This window comes from Oryctolagus cuniculus, chromosome 8 (assembly GCF_964237555.1).
Source record: "Oryctolagus cuniculus chromosome 8, mOryCun1.1, whole genome shotgun sequence".
NCBI classification, from domain to species: Eukaryota; Metazoa; Chordata; class Mammalia; order Lagomorpha; family Leporidae; genus Oryctolagus; species Oryctolagus cuniculus.
Window position 1 is genome coordinate 139,214,351 of NC_091439.1, and position 17,023 is coordinate 139,231,373.

Below are 17,023 nucleotides of genomic sequence, written 5' to 3' on the forward strand. Positions count from 1 at the left end.
TGCTGGTTCATTCCTCAGATTGCCTCAATGGCCAGAGGTGGGCTGATCTGAAGCCGGGAGCTTCTTCTGGGTCTCCCATGTGGGTGCAGGGGCCCAAACACTTGAGCCATTTTTTGCTGGTTTCCCAGGTGCATTCGCAGGGAGCTTGATTGGAAGTGGGCAGCTAGGACACAAACCAGCACCCACATGGGATGCCAACACTGCAGGCCAGGCTTTCACCTGCTCCACCATAGCACTAGCTATTATTTTTTAAAAGAAAGATGGAAGCAGAGAAAACACAGAGGAGAGCTTCCAGTCACTTTTTCATGCTCTAAATTCCACAAAAATTGAGACTAGACCATGCTGAAATCAGAAGGCAGAACTAAATCTGAATTTCCCACAAGGGTAACAGAAATCAACTGCTTGAACCATCACCACTACCATCCAGAGTGTTCATTAGTTAGAGGCTGGAATAAAAAGAGGAAATAGGTATTGTACCCAAGATGCAGGCCTTCCGAGCAACATCACTGATGCTCCATTCATCTTGATGGTGTGCTTTTTAAAGTATTGTGGACTTACCATATGAATGTTAAATATCAACTTTTCTTAAATGCATTCCAAACTACAATGGCAATATGTTTAGTTCATATATTTTTAACTTCCAAGAATTTATTAAGACGTATCCTTTGTTTTTTAAAATTCCAAGATTTGATCCAGACGTCTATACCTGATACAGAAAACTGTTAAATGGGAAGATGTAGTGACTTTTTCACTGCAAAGTTGAAGCAATTTATATGTTTTACCACAGTATATATCAGCCACTATATATAACAGAACAGAAATACTATTAACATAAATGAATATTCTAATAATAATATTCCATGTATCTACTTCTCCATTTCCTCAAATTATCTATAAATAAATAGGACATCATCTGTACATCTGTGGAAAAAATTTACCAAACTCACTAAGGTCTAATTTGCTAGGGCACACATTACAGCCTCATAACAGAAGGACATTTTGCTGAAAACATAAGCCATCTTATTCAAGGTGTTATCTAAATTTCTTGGCATCCCTTCTTCACAATATATATATTTTATCATCTTTAATTTTGTTCTTAAAAAGTGCAGTTTATCCTATAGTATTCAGAAAAATTGGCATACAATTTTCAAATCTACACAAGAAAATACATACCAACAAAAGTTAAAAGGATGATAAAATGCCTGAACATAATGATTTGTAAAACATTCAGAACAAAAGTGCAAAAAAAATGGTAGCTACACAATTCCAAGTAATTAAATCAGTGAGAATTCCATTCTTTGGACCCTCGTTAGCTATATACAGCAATTCAATTCCAGATATCAGTAGTATAAAAAATAGTAGTTGTAGATATATTTAATAATTACATCATAATCTTTAAAGAGAAAAAAATTACAAACCATAATTCTATTATTACTTATTGAAGAATACTGATTTTATAAAAATATCACAGAATATTCTTCTTAAGTGCTGAAACTTAACTGAAAAGTGATCACTGTTAAATATAAGAGTGGGAATAAGAGAGGGAAGAGATGTGCAATTCGGGACGTGCTCAAGCTGACTTACCTCAAACAGTAGAGTTAGAAACATACCAGGGGATTCGAATTCAATCCCATCGAGGTGGCATGTACCAATGCCATCTCACTAGTCCCAGTGATCAATTTCTGTTCACAATTGATCGTAATGATAGGACTAAGAACCAAAGGGATCACATAAACAAGAATAGTGTCTGCAAATACTAGCTGATAGAATAAAAAAGGGAGAGAATGGTCCAACATGGGAAGTGAGATACACAGCAGACCCATAGAATGGCAGATGTCCTAAACAGCACTCTGGCCTCATAATCAGCCCTTAAGGCATGCGGATCCGGCTGAAATGCCCATGAGAGTATTTCAGGCATGGAAAGCCAAGACACTCTGGGGGGGGAAAAAAAAACCTAAATGAAAGATCTCCACGAGTGAGATCCCAGTGGAAAGAATGGGTAATCAAAGAAGGAGGTACCTTTCTCTGAAGGGAGGAGAGAACTTCCACTTTGACCATGGCCTTGTCTAAAAATGATCAGAGTCAGTGAACCCAGGGGGCTTCCATAGCCTTGGCAGCTCATGACAAGAGCCTCGGGTGATTACTGATGCCATAAACAAAAGTGTCAATTTGTTAAGTCAACAACAGGAGTCACTGTGCACTTACTCCTCATGTAGGATCTTTGTCCTTAGTGTGCTGTACATTGAGATTTAATGCTATAACTAGTACTCAAACAGTATTTTTCACTTTGTGTTTCTATGTGGGTGCAAACTGTTGAAATCTTTACTTAATGTATGCTAAACTGATCTTCCGTATATAAAGAGAATTGAAAATGAATCTTGACATGAATGGAAGGGGAGAGGAAATGGATAAGGGGAGGGTTGCGGGTTGGAGGGACGTTATGGGGGGGAAGTCATTGTAATCAATATTCTGTACTTTGGAAATTTATATTCATTAAATAAAAGTTAAAAAAATTAAAAAAAATATCACAGAATATACCTGATTGTGCCTTCTGACCTAGAATTTGGTTAACTTTCTAACTCAAAATTGGGATGTAATTCACTTCTACCTCTGTAGCTCTAAAGCTACCAGTGATCATTTTGTCCTAAAGCTGAGAAAGGATTATTTTTATCAGACATTCCAATTATAATAAGAACAAGAGGTTTGCTACTGTGAGTGCCAAAAGGGAAGAAAATATCATCTTTCTTTCAAAATGTCTGGATAGGTGCTCCCCAATGTCCTATTTGCCAGACTTTAACTAGCAACATTGGATTAAAGTTCTTGGAAAATGAAGGTGGAGTTATGTCATTCCCAGGAACACAACTGCATGGGATAGGATTGAATGTATCATGAAGACCAAAGTTCACAAAAAAAAGTTGATAAAATTTATAAAAATTTCTTGTGCAAATGAGTTCAAATGACCTTTTCTTGACAGAATGAAATGCCTGGTACAATATTGCATAAAGAGTAGATATCCTTACATTTATATAATAAATCATATCCTTATAAATATATTAAGAGAGTTTTGTATTCTAGGATATAACACTTTTGATAAATGTTATATGCCTTCAAGATGGCATTGGAATCTCTGTTAAATATTGATTTTGTTGAACGGCTGTTTTCTGGCAGTTCTGTCAATATTTTCTTCATGTATTTTGAAGTTTTGCTATTAGAAGCATTGACATTGGGCCAGTGTTGGGGCACAGTGGGTATGGCACCACCTAAAGCATCAGCATCCCATATTCAAGCACTAGTTCTAGTACCAAGTGCTCTATTCCTGATCCAACTCCCTGCTAAAGCACACGGGAAGGAAGGTGATGATGGTCCAAGTACTTGGGCCCTGCCACCCCTGGAGGACACCCAGATGGAGTTCTGGGCTTCAGCCTGGCCCAGTCTGGCCCATCAAGGCCATTTAGGGTGTGAACCAGTGAATAGAAGACCTCTTTCTCTCTGCCTTCCCCTCCAGTCACTTGGCCTTTCAAATAAAATAAAATTATTTTTTAAAAGAATATTATGAACTCCTGCTTGATTCTCCCAATTAAAACTGAAAAACTCATTTAATGGGAGTTATATTCTTTGTTTTGAAATTGACATTGGAGGTTCCAAGAAGGTGAAGTGGGGAGGGAACTTACTGCTCTAGCCCAGGAGAAGATAGTTTTAAAAAAGTGGAGATAGTGCAGTTGCAGGGAAGAGTTAGGGAAAAAATGGCAGAGGAAACTCTACCAAAATTAGAGGGACATGATGGACCTACATGGGGGGTGTGGGCACCCACAGCTCAGGACTCCAATAGCCAAGAACCTACACAGCAGTGCTGGAAAGTGAGTGAGGCCAGACTGCAGCAGCCCAAGCCACTGGTGAAAAAGCAGCAGGAAGAGCCTACAGGGAACCATGCTGGGAGCCCCATAGGGGAAATTGTACCAGCCAAACTACAGGAGGGGGAAAAAAAAGGAAAGATACATTTCTCTCTCCCTGACCACTTTACAAGCCTGTTACAAGTACTGTAACGAGCTGATAGAGTGGGTGCCATTTTGGACATAGGTAAGAGCTGTGCCAGCTCATGTCTGTGCCTGGCAACCAGCTGAGCAGAGACTCCTGACTCTGGTGGGGGGAACTAACAGGGGACTGTGTGAAGCTTCTGAACTGGGAATGTGGAAAAAACTGATCGTGTATGGGAGGACTCACAGTGTGGATGGGACTTTGAGCAGTCCCAGTGGGAGACTCCACAAGGTTGGGGGTTCCTGGTTACCTGGTGAGAGACATTGCTGGGGATTCTGAACTTACATTAAGGACTACACAGATTCTTTGTGTGGTCCTTGAGACAGAGTAGATGAATATTATACCCACTGGGGCTAGCACTCAGGCACTGGTCTCCATTGAGGAGAGGGCCTCAGCTGAGAATATTCCTCCCTTCTGATTAAAAAAGAGAGAGAGCTAGAAGATTTACCACACCAATCCTGGGTGTGTCACCTTAGTCCCTTAACATTGGAGAACTGAACAGAGCTCTCTGGACACAACCACTACAAGCCTCTAGTGATTCATTGAAAGCAGACATTCCACTTATTTACAGAGACATAGTACAACAATAAAAGCTGCCACAGGAAAAAGGAAAAAAGAAAAGGAAGGAAGAAAGAAAGAGAAAGAAGGAAAGGAAGGAAGGAAGGAAGGAAGGAAGGAAGGAAGGAAGGAAGGAAGGAAGGGTATCTCCACAAATGCCAAACAAATGCACCAAACCAAGAAACAAGAATAAGGAGGACAACATATCAGTACTCACCGTGAATGTAATTCACCTCAACTCCCCAGTTAAAAGACACAGACTAGCTGAATTGGTTAAAAAATAAAAGCCACGTATTTGCTGCCTACAAGAAACAATCTCGCCAACAAAGAAGCACACAGACTGAAAGTAAAAGGATGGAAAAAGATATCCCATGCCAACAGAAACAAAAAAAAAAGCTGGTGTAGACATCTTAATATCAGACAAAATAGACTTCAACACAAAAACTATTACGAGTCAAAGAATGACACTATAAAAGGATTAAGGGATCAATGCAAAAGGAAGATGTAACTATTATAAATGTTTATGCATCTAATTACAGGGCACCTGGCTATTTAAAAGAAATCTTTTTTTTTGGCAGATGATTTGAGTATATATTTTGGCAGATGATTTGGATATATATTTCTCAAAAGATGAAATACAAATGGCCAGTAGGTATACAAACAAAAGTTCAACATCACTCATCAGAAAATTTAAAAGCAAAATAAATATGAGATATCACTGCATACCTATTAGGGTAGCTAATATAAAAAAGATAATTGATGACAGAATTGTCAAGGATGTGGGAAAAGAAGACCCATTTTCACTGTTGTTGAGAATGTAAATTAGTGAATAATTACCCTTAATTACAGAATTTAGAGGACATGACCACTCAATACATGTAGGAAAATCTGACAAAATGCAACATCATTTTATGATAAAAACCTAAAAATATGACTACTGTATGATTCAACAACACTATTACTCTGGTTATATATGCAAAGGAATTAAAATCATGTTTTGATAAGATATCTGTATTAACAAGTTCCTTGTAAGATTATTCACAATAGTCAAGATATGAAATTCACTTAAATATTCTTCAATAGATAAATGGATAAGAAAAATGTGAAACATATTCCAAATAAAATACTACTTAGCATTTACAAAGAAGGAAATTCTATAATTTGTGAAAATATGGATGAACTGAGCACATTATGTTACATGCAATAAGTAAGGTGCAGAAAGACAAATGCTAATATTCTAACTTATATGTGGAATCTAAAAAGGTTGAATTTATGGAAACAATAAAAAAAAAGATGGCTACTAGGGGCCCATGGGGAGGAGTTGATGAAGGGTAGGAAAGTGTTTGCAAAAGGATGTAAAACATCAGTTTTACAAGAGGAATAACTGTAAGAAATATAATACAACATGATTATCATTATTGTATATTGAAACTTGCAGAAAAAGTAAGTTTAAATAAAATAAATAAATCTTAAGCTTAGGTTTAAAAAAAATCTTAAGCATATGATTAATTTAAAAGAAGAATCTATTGAACACCTATTAGTTGTGAAATTTTCTGATATCAAGTGGAAGTGATTAAGGTACAGGGACCCTGCTTTTAAAAATATATCCCAAATACTGGCCGGCACCGCGGCTCACTAGGCTAATCCTCCACCTTGCAGTGCTGGCACATGGGGTTCTAGTCCTGGTCGGGGCGCCGGATTCTGTCCTGGTTGCCCCTCTTCCAGGCCAGCTCTCTGCTGTGGCCAGGGAGTGCAGTGGAGGATGGCCCAAGTGCTTGGACCCTGCACCCCATGGGAGACCAGGAGAAGCACCTGGCTCCTGCCATCGGATCAGCGCAGTGTGCCGGCCGCAGCGCGCCGGCCGCGGCAGTCATTGGAGGGTGAACCAACGGTAAAGGAAGACCTTTCTCTCTGTCTCTCTCTCTCTCACTGTCCACTCTGCCTGTCAATAAATAAATAAATAAATAAATAAATGATTTGATAATGAAAAACATATCCCAAATAATTAGAAAGTGTCGAGCTTTATAGTAAAGCATAAAGTGTTCGTTGAATGATAGGAAAAAAATGAATGGTCTCTGAAAATTCCAAATACACTTAGTTGCTTCATTAATAAAACTGACTTTATAACCAAAAAGAAAAAAAAAGGAACTGAGTGTTGCCCTGGAGGAACTTGCAATCAGAAGGAAATACCATTGCTATCAAAAAGATAAATATGTTCCTTGGGGACCTGCCATTGATGTGTCCAAAGCCACCAGGAAATAGTGTTCCCACACTACATATTCTATGGAGTCAGCCTAAGAGTTTTCAAAAAAACCAATTTTTTTTAAATGTTTTTCTCTTTCTAAATCCTTGAGTATCTTCTTGGCCTTTTCAGTCCTTTCTTGACACAGATTTATTCCAGTGAAGAAAAACAAAACAGATGGTAAACATGGGGAAATAGCTTTTGTGTATGAAGTGTTTTGTCACTTTTCTTTGTCTGCGCTGGGAAAATTGATGGTAAATCCAGATGACTTTAAGTTTGAAAAATCAGAGATACAAAACAGAACTGCAGGATAAGGAGCTGCATCCAGAACAAGTCACCAGCCACTGTTCTGTATTTAGAGCAAGCTCAACACAATGCAAGCAGCAGGTGGGAGTACCAAACAAGGTGCAATTTAAGCACATTACTTGACACCAATGGACTTTGTTGTTTGGTAAAGAGACAGAAACTACTTGTATACAACAGTGGATGATACTTATGATAGAGGCCAAGTGTGTATTCTCATCTACAGGTGTTTACAGAAAAGAGTGGTTAGAGCTGGGTAGCCAGGAAAGCCTCCAAGAATGAAGCAGAGGTAACAATTTATGAGTACAGTGTGTGTGTGTGTGTGTTGGGGGTTTGTGGATATAAGGAAGGGTAAGGTTCAGGACTCTACTGCGGTGTGAAAGTCTGAGGCAATGTCTGTGTGCAGCTCTGAGAATTTCCTTTGCCTCTGTAACCAAACCGTTGCACAACCCTCTTAAAAGAAATCTTAAGGAAATAAAGGGAGACTTTGACTCCAATACAATAGAATTGGGGGACTTCAATACTCCACTTTCAGCAATGGACAGATGAACCAGACAGAAAATCAACAACAGCAGATTTAGTCAACACTGTACATGAAATGGACCTAACAGATACTTACGGAACTTTTCATCCTACAGTTGAAGAATTCACATTCTTCTCAGCAGCACATGGCTTTCTCTAGGACTGACTACATACTAGGCCATAAAACAAGTCTCAGCAAATTCAAAAAAATCAAAATCATACCATGCATCTTCTGGGACCACATGGAATGAAGCTGGAAATCAGAATTCAGGAATCCCTAGAGCATATGCAAACAAATGGAGACTGAACAACATACTCACGAATGAACAGAGGGTCATAGAAGAAATCAAAAGAGAAATCAAAAACTTTCTAGAAACAAATGAAGATGACAACAACTTTTCAAAACTTATGGGATTCAGTAAAAAGCAGTGTTAAGTTTATAGCAATAGACGCCTACATCAAAAGAGGAAAGGCACCGAATAAATGAACTATCAATGCATCTCAAGGATATAGAAAAACAACAGCAAAGCAAACCTAAAACTAATAAGAGAAAATAAATAATTAAAATTAGAGAAGAAATCAACAAAATTGAAGTGCTTTCTCTGGAGCATTGGTTAGAGCAGCTTTGTTGTCGTGTTTCTGGATTCTCTTCCCCTTTTACGTAAAGATTGTTGCCTATTTTGTGGCATATGCCATATAAATAATTAACCCTGAGATGGATGAGTACAACCTTTCCAAATTCTGAAAGGCTAGTACCATTCTTCTGTTCTCTGTGCTCTTTAGAATATCTTTAAAATGTGGGATTCTGTGAAGACCATTTTCAAACAAGGGAGCATCCAAACCCTCATTTGATACCACCAGCATAGGGAACTTGGAAACAAGTGAAGGGAATGGTGTATCCACTCCACATTTTCATGGGCAGTTACCCCTGTGAAGCCCATTCAGCAGATGAGGGTTGTCAGGCAAGAGATGAAGAAGCTATGTTAATTTCTGGTGAGTAAGACTTGTGGAATGTTTGGCAATGAGAAAATAAAGGACTCTTGGTTTAGAACACTGTTTCCAGTTCTTTGATTCCTTGTGGACGCTCTACAGGGGTTGAAGTTGAGCAGACATGAGCGGGAGTTTGAACTGATTTACAAAGACAATTGTCACGGTAATTCTTTCACTCCTGAGATCCACTAGTTATAATGAACAGATTGAGAATCAAATAAATTGGGATACGAAACTTGCCTAGTCTCAACCGGTATCTTTTCTAACACTCCTTTGTTACTTCCTGAGGCCAGAGATCAGCAGAATTCAATATGGGTAATCTTTTTTTTTTCTTTTGAAAAAGTTTATTAACATTTTATGAAGCATTTGTTTTGAAGACTAAGTTTTGAAAGCCATGTAAACCAATCAAACACGAGTAAAGTTTTGGAATGAACATCTCAAATCATTTTAATACCTTTTTCTCATGGGATGACAACAGCATTATAATACTTTCTTATTTTTTATTAACATTAGCTCTTTTCAGATTAGTAGTAGCAAGTTCTGATTTTTAGTATAGGTTGTGTATCTCTTATTTGAAACACTTGGGGCCAGAAGTATTTTGTTTTCTGGGTTTTTCTGAATTTTCTCGTAGTTGCACAAGCATAATGAGATACCACAGGGATGGGAAGGGCCCAAGCCTAAATATGAACTTCACGTAGGTTTTGTCAAGCTTTATGTACACAGCCTGAAGGCAGCAGGACACAGGATGTGTAACACTGTCACAATGTCCTGCTTGAGACACTGTGCGGCAATGACAAGGCTTCAGACTGTGCAGTGTTCAGGAGTTCAGATTAGGGATGCTCAAACTGTACTGTGCTAAGGCAAGAGAGAAACATAATACTTTCCATTTATTTTTAAATTTCCTATGAACTACTTTCTAGTAAAAAACTGTTTGGTATTAAGTGTTTTTATCTCAAATTCTAAAGGTAACCATGGCCCTCAGCTGAACTGTATGCTCCCGGGCTTTCCTATCTTAGGGACATTTACACAGTAAATGCCATTTCAGTCACTGAGCTCTTCCTCATCACTGAAATAGGTGCTTTTCTTTATCCTCAGCCGTCTTGAGTCATCGGATGTGGAGGGACCCCCTGGATCGGGTCTCCATTTTCTTTGTTCTTCTTCAGTTTTGGCTTGCTGGAAGGCTATGGCCTGGCTGAGGCTGTCCAGGGCATGGTCTTCACCTTCATCTTCACTTTCTTCTACTTCCTCAACTTCTTCTTCTGGTTCAGGAACTTTCTTTTTTTTCTTCTTTTCCTTCTTCTTTGGAGGTTCCCGTTCTCCAAGCATATTTTTAGGACAGGCATAACTTAAGTGTCCACTTTCCCCACATTCGTAGCACTTGGATTTATCAAAGTAGTTCCGTCTTTGGATGAATTCGGCTGCTCTTCCATTGTCGATAGCAATGCTTGCTTTTATCACTCTACCGAATAACTGTTTGTTGTTTATCGCCCTGGTGCAGTTTTGCGCAGAGTCTTTATCCAAAAACAAAATGAATGCAACCCCTTTACTCTTCCTGGTGTCTTTATCTTTCATTATAGTAACCTTTACAACTTTGCCATACTTGGAAAATATCCTGTATAGGTCGTTGTTCGTCTGGGAGAAGGGCACATACACTGTGCTTTTACTGGGGGCCAATCCACCACTCATTTCTTCAGACGGGGTGGCGGCGCGCGAGCCTGCGGCCCGGCCTGCTCACCCCCGACTCCTGCTGCAGCTTTGCCGAGACCCGTGCATCGCGGGGGCCGGGCAGGAGCAGGCACTGAGAAACAGACACGAGCGGCCGCCCAATATGGGTAATCTTTTTTTTAAAAAAGATTTATTTTATTTATTTGAAAGAGAGAGAGAGGTCTTCTATCTGCTGGTTCGCTCCCCAGATGGTCACAACAGCCGGAGCTGTGCCGATCCAAAGCCAGGAGCCAGGAGCTTCCTCTGGGTCTCCCACATGGGTGCAGGGGCCCAAGGACTTGGGCCATCTTCTCCTGCTTTCCCAGGCCATAGCAGAGGTCTGGGTTGGAAGAGGAGCAGTCTGTATTAGAACTGGCGCATGGCTCAATAGGCTAATCCTCCGCCTTGCGGCACCGGCACACCAGGTTCTAGTCCCGGTCGGGGCGCCGGATTCTGTCCCCGGTTGCCCCTCTTCCAGGCCAGCTCTCTGCTATGGCCTGATGTTGCAGTGGATTTGTTTCTGAGAGGAGCAGCGTGGTGGGGGCAAGAGGCGCGGAGTCACCACACAGACCCCGGGAGTCGGGTGAAAGCAGGCTTGAGGCAAGCAGCCCGCAGACTCCTTTATTTCAGTTGGTACAACATCTTATATAGCCAAGACCAGCCAATTTGGTCAAGGGGCAGTCTATGCCCCAACCACTCACAGCCTGTTGCCAGGCAGTTTCCAAAGCCATCCAATCACAGCCTGTTGCCAGGCAGTTTCCAAAGCCATCCAATCATGGCCTGTTGCCAGGCAGTTTCCAAACCATTCCTGAGTAACTGATGCTCGCTTGCCAGTGGCCACCTTGGCATGGCCTTCTCATTCCACCATACATGTTCCTACTCTTTAAGAACATTTCCTTAAATTCAGCTTTGGTCTAGCAGTTAAGATGTCTTATCCCATATCAGAGTGCCCAGCTTTCATTCCTGACTCCAACTCCCAATTCCAGCTTCCAGCTAATGTTCACTCAGGGAAGCAGCAGTGGTGACCCAAGTAATTGGGTTCCTGCCACCCTTGTGGGAGACCTGGATTGGGTTCCTGGCTCCTGACTCGGGCCCAGCCCAGTACTGGCTGTTGCAGATATCTGAAGAGTGAATTGGCAGATGGGATATTTCTCCATGTCTTCCTGTCTCCCTCTCTCTGCCTCTTAAATTAATAAATAAACATTTTAAAAGAACATTTCTTAGAAGTCACACACTATGACAACAGGTGTGCTCAACTGAGGAATCAAGGAATCTGTTATTGAAAAGGGGAAGGAAGGATCCAGCTTCTGCTGCCCCTACAGAGGGTGAGCCCTACAATGTGGAACAGAGGCAGCATCCACACAGGGCAGGTGTTCTTGTTAAAATTTCCACAGGGCAGGTCTTCTCCTCACCACACAGATGCCAACCCCAATCTTGCTTCTGTCAAAATCTCTGTTTTACTGTTGAAATCCTTACTTAATGTGTGCTAGGCTGATCTTCTGTATGTTAAGATAATTGAAAATGGATCTTGATGTGAATGGAAGGCGAGAGGGAGTGGGAGGTGGGAGGGTTGTGGGTGGGAGGGACGGTATGGGGGGAAGCCATTGTAATCCATAGTCGTACTTTGGAAATTCATATTCATTAAATAAAAGTTAAAAAAATAAAAATAGGAAAGAAAGTCTTGGAGCCAGCTTTGTGATGCAGCAGGTTAAGTCACTGCATTGGAGCACTGGTTCTGGGCTCGGCTGCTCTGATACTGATCCAACTTCCTGCTAATGGTCCTTGGAAAGCAACAGATGGGCCCCTGCCATCCCATGTGGGAGACCATCATAGAGTTCCAGGCTCCTGACTTCAGCTTGGCTCAGCCCACACCATTGATTGCAGCCATTTGGGAAGTAAACCAGCAGATAGAAGATCTCTCTCTCTCTCTCTCTCTCTGCTTTTCAAATACTTTTTAAAGTTTTATTATATACAGTAAAATAAATATTTTTAAGGCAAAAGATAACCTATTTGAAACAATGCAAGTGAAAAGACTAGAAAGTAGAATACTATACCGCAGTAAGAAACAACGAAATCCAGTCATTTGCAACAAAATGGAGGAATCTGGAACACATCATGCTGAATGAAGTAAGCCAGTCCCAAAGGGACAAATACCATATGTTCTCCCTGATCAGTGACAACTGACTGAACACCAAAAAGGAAACCTGTTGAAGTGAAATGGACACTATGAGAAACGGTGACTTGATCAGCATAGCCCTGACTGTTAATGAACAACTTAATACATTATCCCTCTTAGTAGTTTTTTTGTCTGTTCTACTTAATATGACTGGTTTAATTCTGTAATTATCACACAGTTATTCTTAAGTGTTGAAATTTAACTGAAATGTGATCCCTGTTAAACATAAGAGTGGGAATAAGAGAGGGAAGAGATGTATAATTTGGGACATGCTCAAGCTGACTTGCCCCAAATGGTAGAGTTAGAAACATACCAGGGGATTCCAATTCAATCCCATCAAGGTGGCATGTACCAATGCCATCTCACTATTCCAAGTGATCAATTTCAGTTCACAATTGATCATAGTGAAAGGACTAAGAGTCAAAGGGAGCACATAAACAAGTCTAGTACCTGCTAACACTAACCGATAGAATAAATAAAGGGGAGAGTGATCCAACATGGGAAGTGAGATACTCAGCAGACTCATAGAATGGCAGATGTCCTAAATAGCACTCTGGCCTCAGAATCAGCCCTAAAGCCATTCGGATCTGGCTGAAAAGCCCATGAGAGTATTTCAGGCATGGAAAGCCAAGACACTCTGGCAAAAGATCTCTGTGAGTGAGATCCCAGTGGAAAGAACAGGTCTTCAAAGAAGGAGGTACCTTTCTCTGAAGGGAGAAGAGAACCTCCACTTTGACTATGACCTTGTCTAAACAAGATCAGAGTCGGAGAACTCAGAGGGCTTCCATAGCCTTGGAAACTCATGACTGGAGCATAGGGAGATTACTGATGCCATAGACAGGAGTGTCAATTGGTAAAGTCAACAACAGGAGTCACGGTGCACTTACTCCTCATGTAGGATCTCTGTCCTTAATGTGCTGTGCATTGAGATTTAATGCTATAACGAGTACTCAAACAATATATTCCACTTTGTGTTTCTATGGGGGTGCAAACTGTTGAAACCTTTACTTAATGCATACTAAACTGATCTTCTGTAAAAAAAAAAAAAAGAAATTATCAATTCCCAACTTGACTCTCACTGGGATTAAACATGACAATAGGTCTGATCTGATTTCATCATCATTTAAAAAAATCATCTATTATTTTTCACTTTATGTTTCTGTGTGGGAGCAAACTGTTGAAATCCTTACTTAATGTATACTAAGCTGATCTTCTGTATATTAAGATAATTGAAAATGAATCTTGATGTGAATGGAAGGGGAGAGGGAGTGGGAGGTGGGAGGGTTGTGGGTGGGAGGGACGGTATGGGGGGGAAGCCATTGTAATCCATAAGTCGTACTTTGGAAATTTATATTCATTAAATAAAAGTAAAAAAAAATAAAAAAATAAAAAAACAAAAATAAACCAAAAAAAAAATCTCTGTTTTAGTCTCATCGAGGGTGCATTTATGCTACCGCATTGCATAGACACATAGGATCTGGGTAATTTCAGTGTGAAGTAAGGGACATGGTTGCCAAGTCACTGCACACCGGCTCACAGGATGTACTCAGTGAATCTTTGCAATTACCATCCTTGTGTTTAAACAACTAGATAATCAAGGTCATGAAGAATGCAGCTTAAATTCCTCCTCTATCACTTACCAGCTGTATGACCTTGGGCAAGTCCTTAAACCTCTCTGGGTAGTAGCCCCATTTCCATGTGTTTCAGAGCTACATTTAGCTCTTGCTTCATGCATTCCTTTATAAACTCAATATTCCTTTCTAATCTTGATTTTCCTGTCACAAGCCTTGAAGATCACAGTACTTGTAAGTTATTGTCTGGATGAGACCTCTAAATGTCACTACATGAGAAAATGTTTCTCATTCTTGCTCTTTTATCTAGTGATACAAAGAACATGTTTTGACAAGTAGTTGAGATTCTAATACACCAGGAGAATACTTAGACAAAGGAACAAACATCCAAGAAAATATGTAAGACAACTTAGTCTAAATGTACTCATTTTCCTTGGAGAGAGAAGGCAGCTAATGTTTTGATCATATGGCTTGGAAATATACAAATAGCTTTTTCACAAAAGGCCAGATTCATGAAACATGAAATAGAAAAGATGGCAGACAGATAATTTAGGTTTGGTGTTGATTCCATAGTTACATGTTAATCCAAGATAAGCACGAATAAAAATTTGATTGGATGAGTTTGCAGTCAATTCATTGATTTTTCATCATGAAAAGTTTAAAGATAGTTGGATGTTTCCAATACAAACATTGTCTCTAGAATGAGAAAGGAAAAAAGAGAGAGATGAAGGAGAAAAATGGTATCTGTATTTGTAGGAAGCTTGGGAATCACAGCTGCTTCAGCAAAGGAGTGAGAGCCCAGTGCTTGGTGTTGCAGAGGAGGTGTGTTTCCCTCTCCTGTCTCCTCAGTCAAACCAGGGACAGGAATCTGAGCTCAATTAGAAAACATCTGATTGTCTTCTAGAGAGAGTTCCATCTGATGTTCTCAGAATTGTCCATCACTCCTTTACATGACAAATGGCTCTCTCAGATGAAGACTGAAATCAACAATGTGGTGACATCTCCTCCTTTAGGAGATGCAATTTTCCCTACAGTGTGCCTTGCAGGAAATTATCCAATCATTAATTAAAGTCCAAGAATCTAAAAATATTAACAAAGTACTCACAAAAGAATGTCCAATAAACCAAATCTTGTGAAGTTATTCAGACTTCCAAGTACACAGTCCTGCACGAGGGCACCCCTCTTCAAAAGAGCAATCCCTTCCCCCTGTGTGCTCTTACATTCTGTTCCTCATCTGTTACTGTGGCCCTGGTAAATGGAGTCTCACTATAACATGTAAGCAGGAGCAATATGAGGAAATTGAAATTTCACAGACATCCCAGAGATAAAGGAACTCATAAATGCAGGGTCTATAACCAACAAGGGTTTTCAGGACACAAGATGTTTGCAAGAAGGAAAAGGTCTGGGGATACTACTAAGAAAGCATTACTATTGGTAATGATGCTTTTGTGTAGAAATAGCAACAAACCTGATTCAAGTGGCTCAAATGATAACACCATATATAAAATGAACTTCAAAACCTTTCACATGACATTGAATGGAAGCATAAGCACAGCAAGTACATTCAAAATTGAGATCACACACTGAACACACTGAAATATTTAATCATTGCACACATGATGTTGAATGATACCAGCATCTTTATCTTCATGGGGAATCAAGAAGGCAGGTCTGTCTATATTTCTCAACCATCTACACTCATATATGAGCAGGTTCGGAACCTATGCTGAAGATGTATTAGAACTGGAAATAGGTGATCAATTATGACATATTTCTTTTTTTTTAACTTTTATTTAACGAATATAAATTTCCAAAGTACGACTTATGGATTACAATGGCTTCCCCCCCATACCGTCCCTCCCACCCACAACCCTCCCCTTTCCCACTCCCTCTCCCCTTCCATTCACATCAAGATTCATTTTCAATTATCTTAATATACAGAAGATCAGCTTAGTATACATTAAGTAAGGATTTCAACAGTTTGCTCCCACACAGAAACATAAAGTGAAAAATAATAGATGATTTTTTTAAATGATGATGAAATCAGATCAGACCTATTGTCATGTTTAATCCCAGTGAGAGTCAAGTTGGGAATTGATAATTTCTTTTTTTTTTTTTTTACAGAAGATCAGTTTAGTATGCATTAAGTAAAGATTTCAACACTTTGCACCCCCAAAGAAACACAAAGTGGAATATATTGTTTGAGTACTCATTATAGCATTAAATCTCAATGCACAGCACATTAAGGACAGAGATCCTACATGAGGAGTAAGTGCACCGTGACTCCTGTTGTTGACTTTACCAATTGACACTCCTGTCTATGGCATCAGTAATCTCCCTATGCTCCAGTCATGAGTTTCCAAGGCTATGGAAGCCCTCTGAGTTCTCCGACTCTGATCTTGTTTAGACAAGGTCATAGTCAAAGTGGAGGTTCTCTTCTCCCTTCAGAGAAAGGTACCTCCTTCTTTGAAGACCTGTTCTTTCCACTGGGATCTCACTCACAGAGATCTTTTGCCAGAGTGTCTTGGCTTTCCATGCCTGAAATACTCTCATGGGCTTTTCAGCCAGATCCGAATGGCTTTAGGGCTGATTCTGAGGCCAGAGTGCTATTTAGGACATCTGCCATTCTATGAGTCTGCTGAGTATCTCACTTCCCATGTTGGATCACTCTCCCCTTTATTTATTCTATCGGTTAGTGTTAGCAGGTACTAGACTTGTTTATGTGCTCCCTTTGACTCTTAGTCCTTTCATTATGATCAATTGTGAACTGAAATTGATCACTTGGAATAGTGAGATGGCATTGGTACATGCCACCTTGATGGGATTGAATTGGAATCCCCTGGTATGTTTCTAACTCTACCATTTGGGGCAAGTCAGCTTGAGCATGTCCCAAATTATACATCTCTTCCCTCTCTTATTCCC

The 17,023-nt window shown here is 40.0% G+C and overlaps 1 protein-coding gene and 1 long non-coding RNA gene across 5 annotated transcripts in view; one reads left to right on the plus strand and one right to left on the minus strand.

The window, feature by feature from the left end:
- The window catches only part of LOC103352064 (uncharacterized), an 84,802-nt gene that overhangs the window by 30,414 nt on the left and 37,365 nt on the right, over positions 1-17,023 (plus strand). The window lies entirely within an intron of this gene.
- Positions 8,972-10,455, minus strand: LOC100340830 (zinc finger CCHC-type and RNA-binding motif-containing protein 1). The gene has a single exon (XM_002716910.5). The coding sequence runs from the start codon at positions 10,334-10,336 to the stop codon at positions 9,692-9,694; it is 645 nt and encodes a 214-aa protein (XP_002716956.2). The 5' UTR covers positions 10,337-10,455; the 3' UTR covers positions 8,972-9,691.

Coding starts and splice junctions, on each gene's coding strand:
- LOC100340830 (XM_002716910.5), bottom strand. CDS start 10,336: ATGAGTGGTGGATTGGCCCCCAGTAAAAGCACAGTGTATGTGCCCTTC.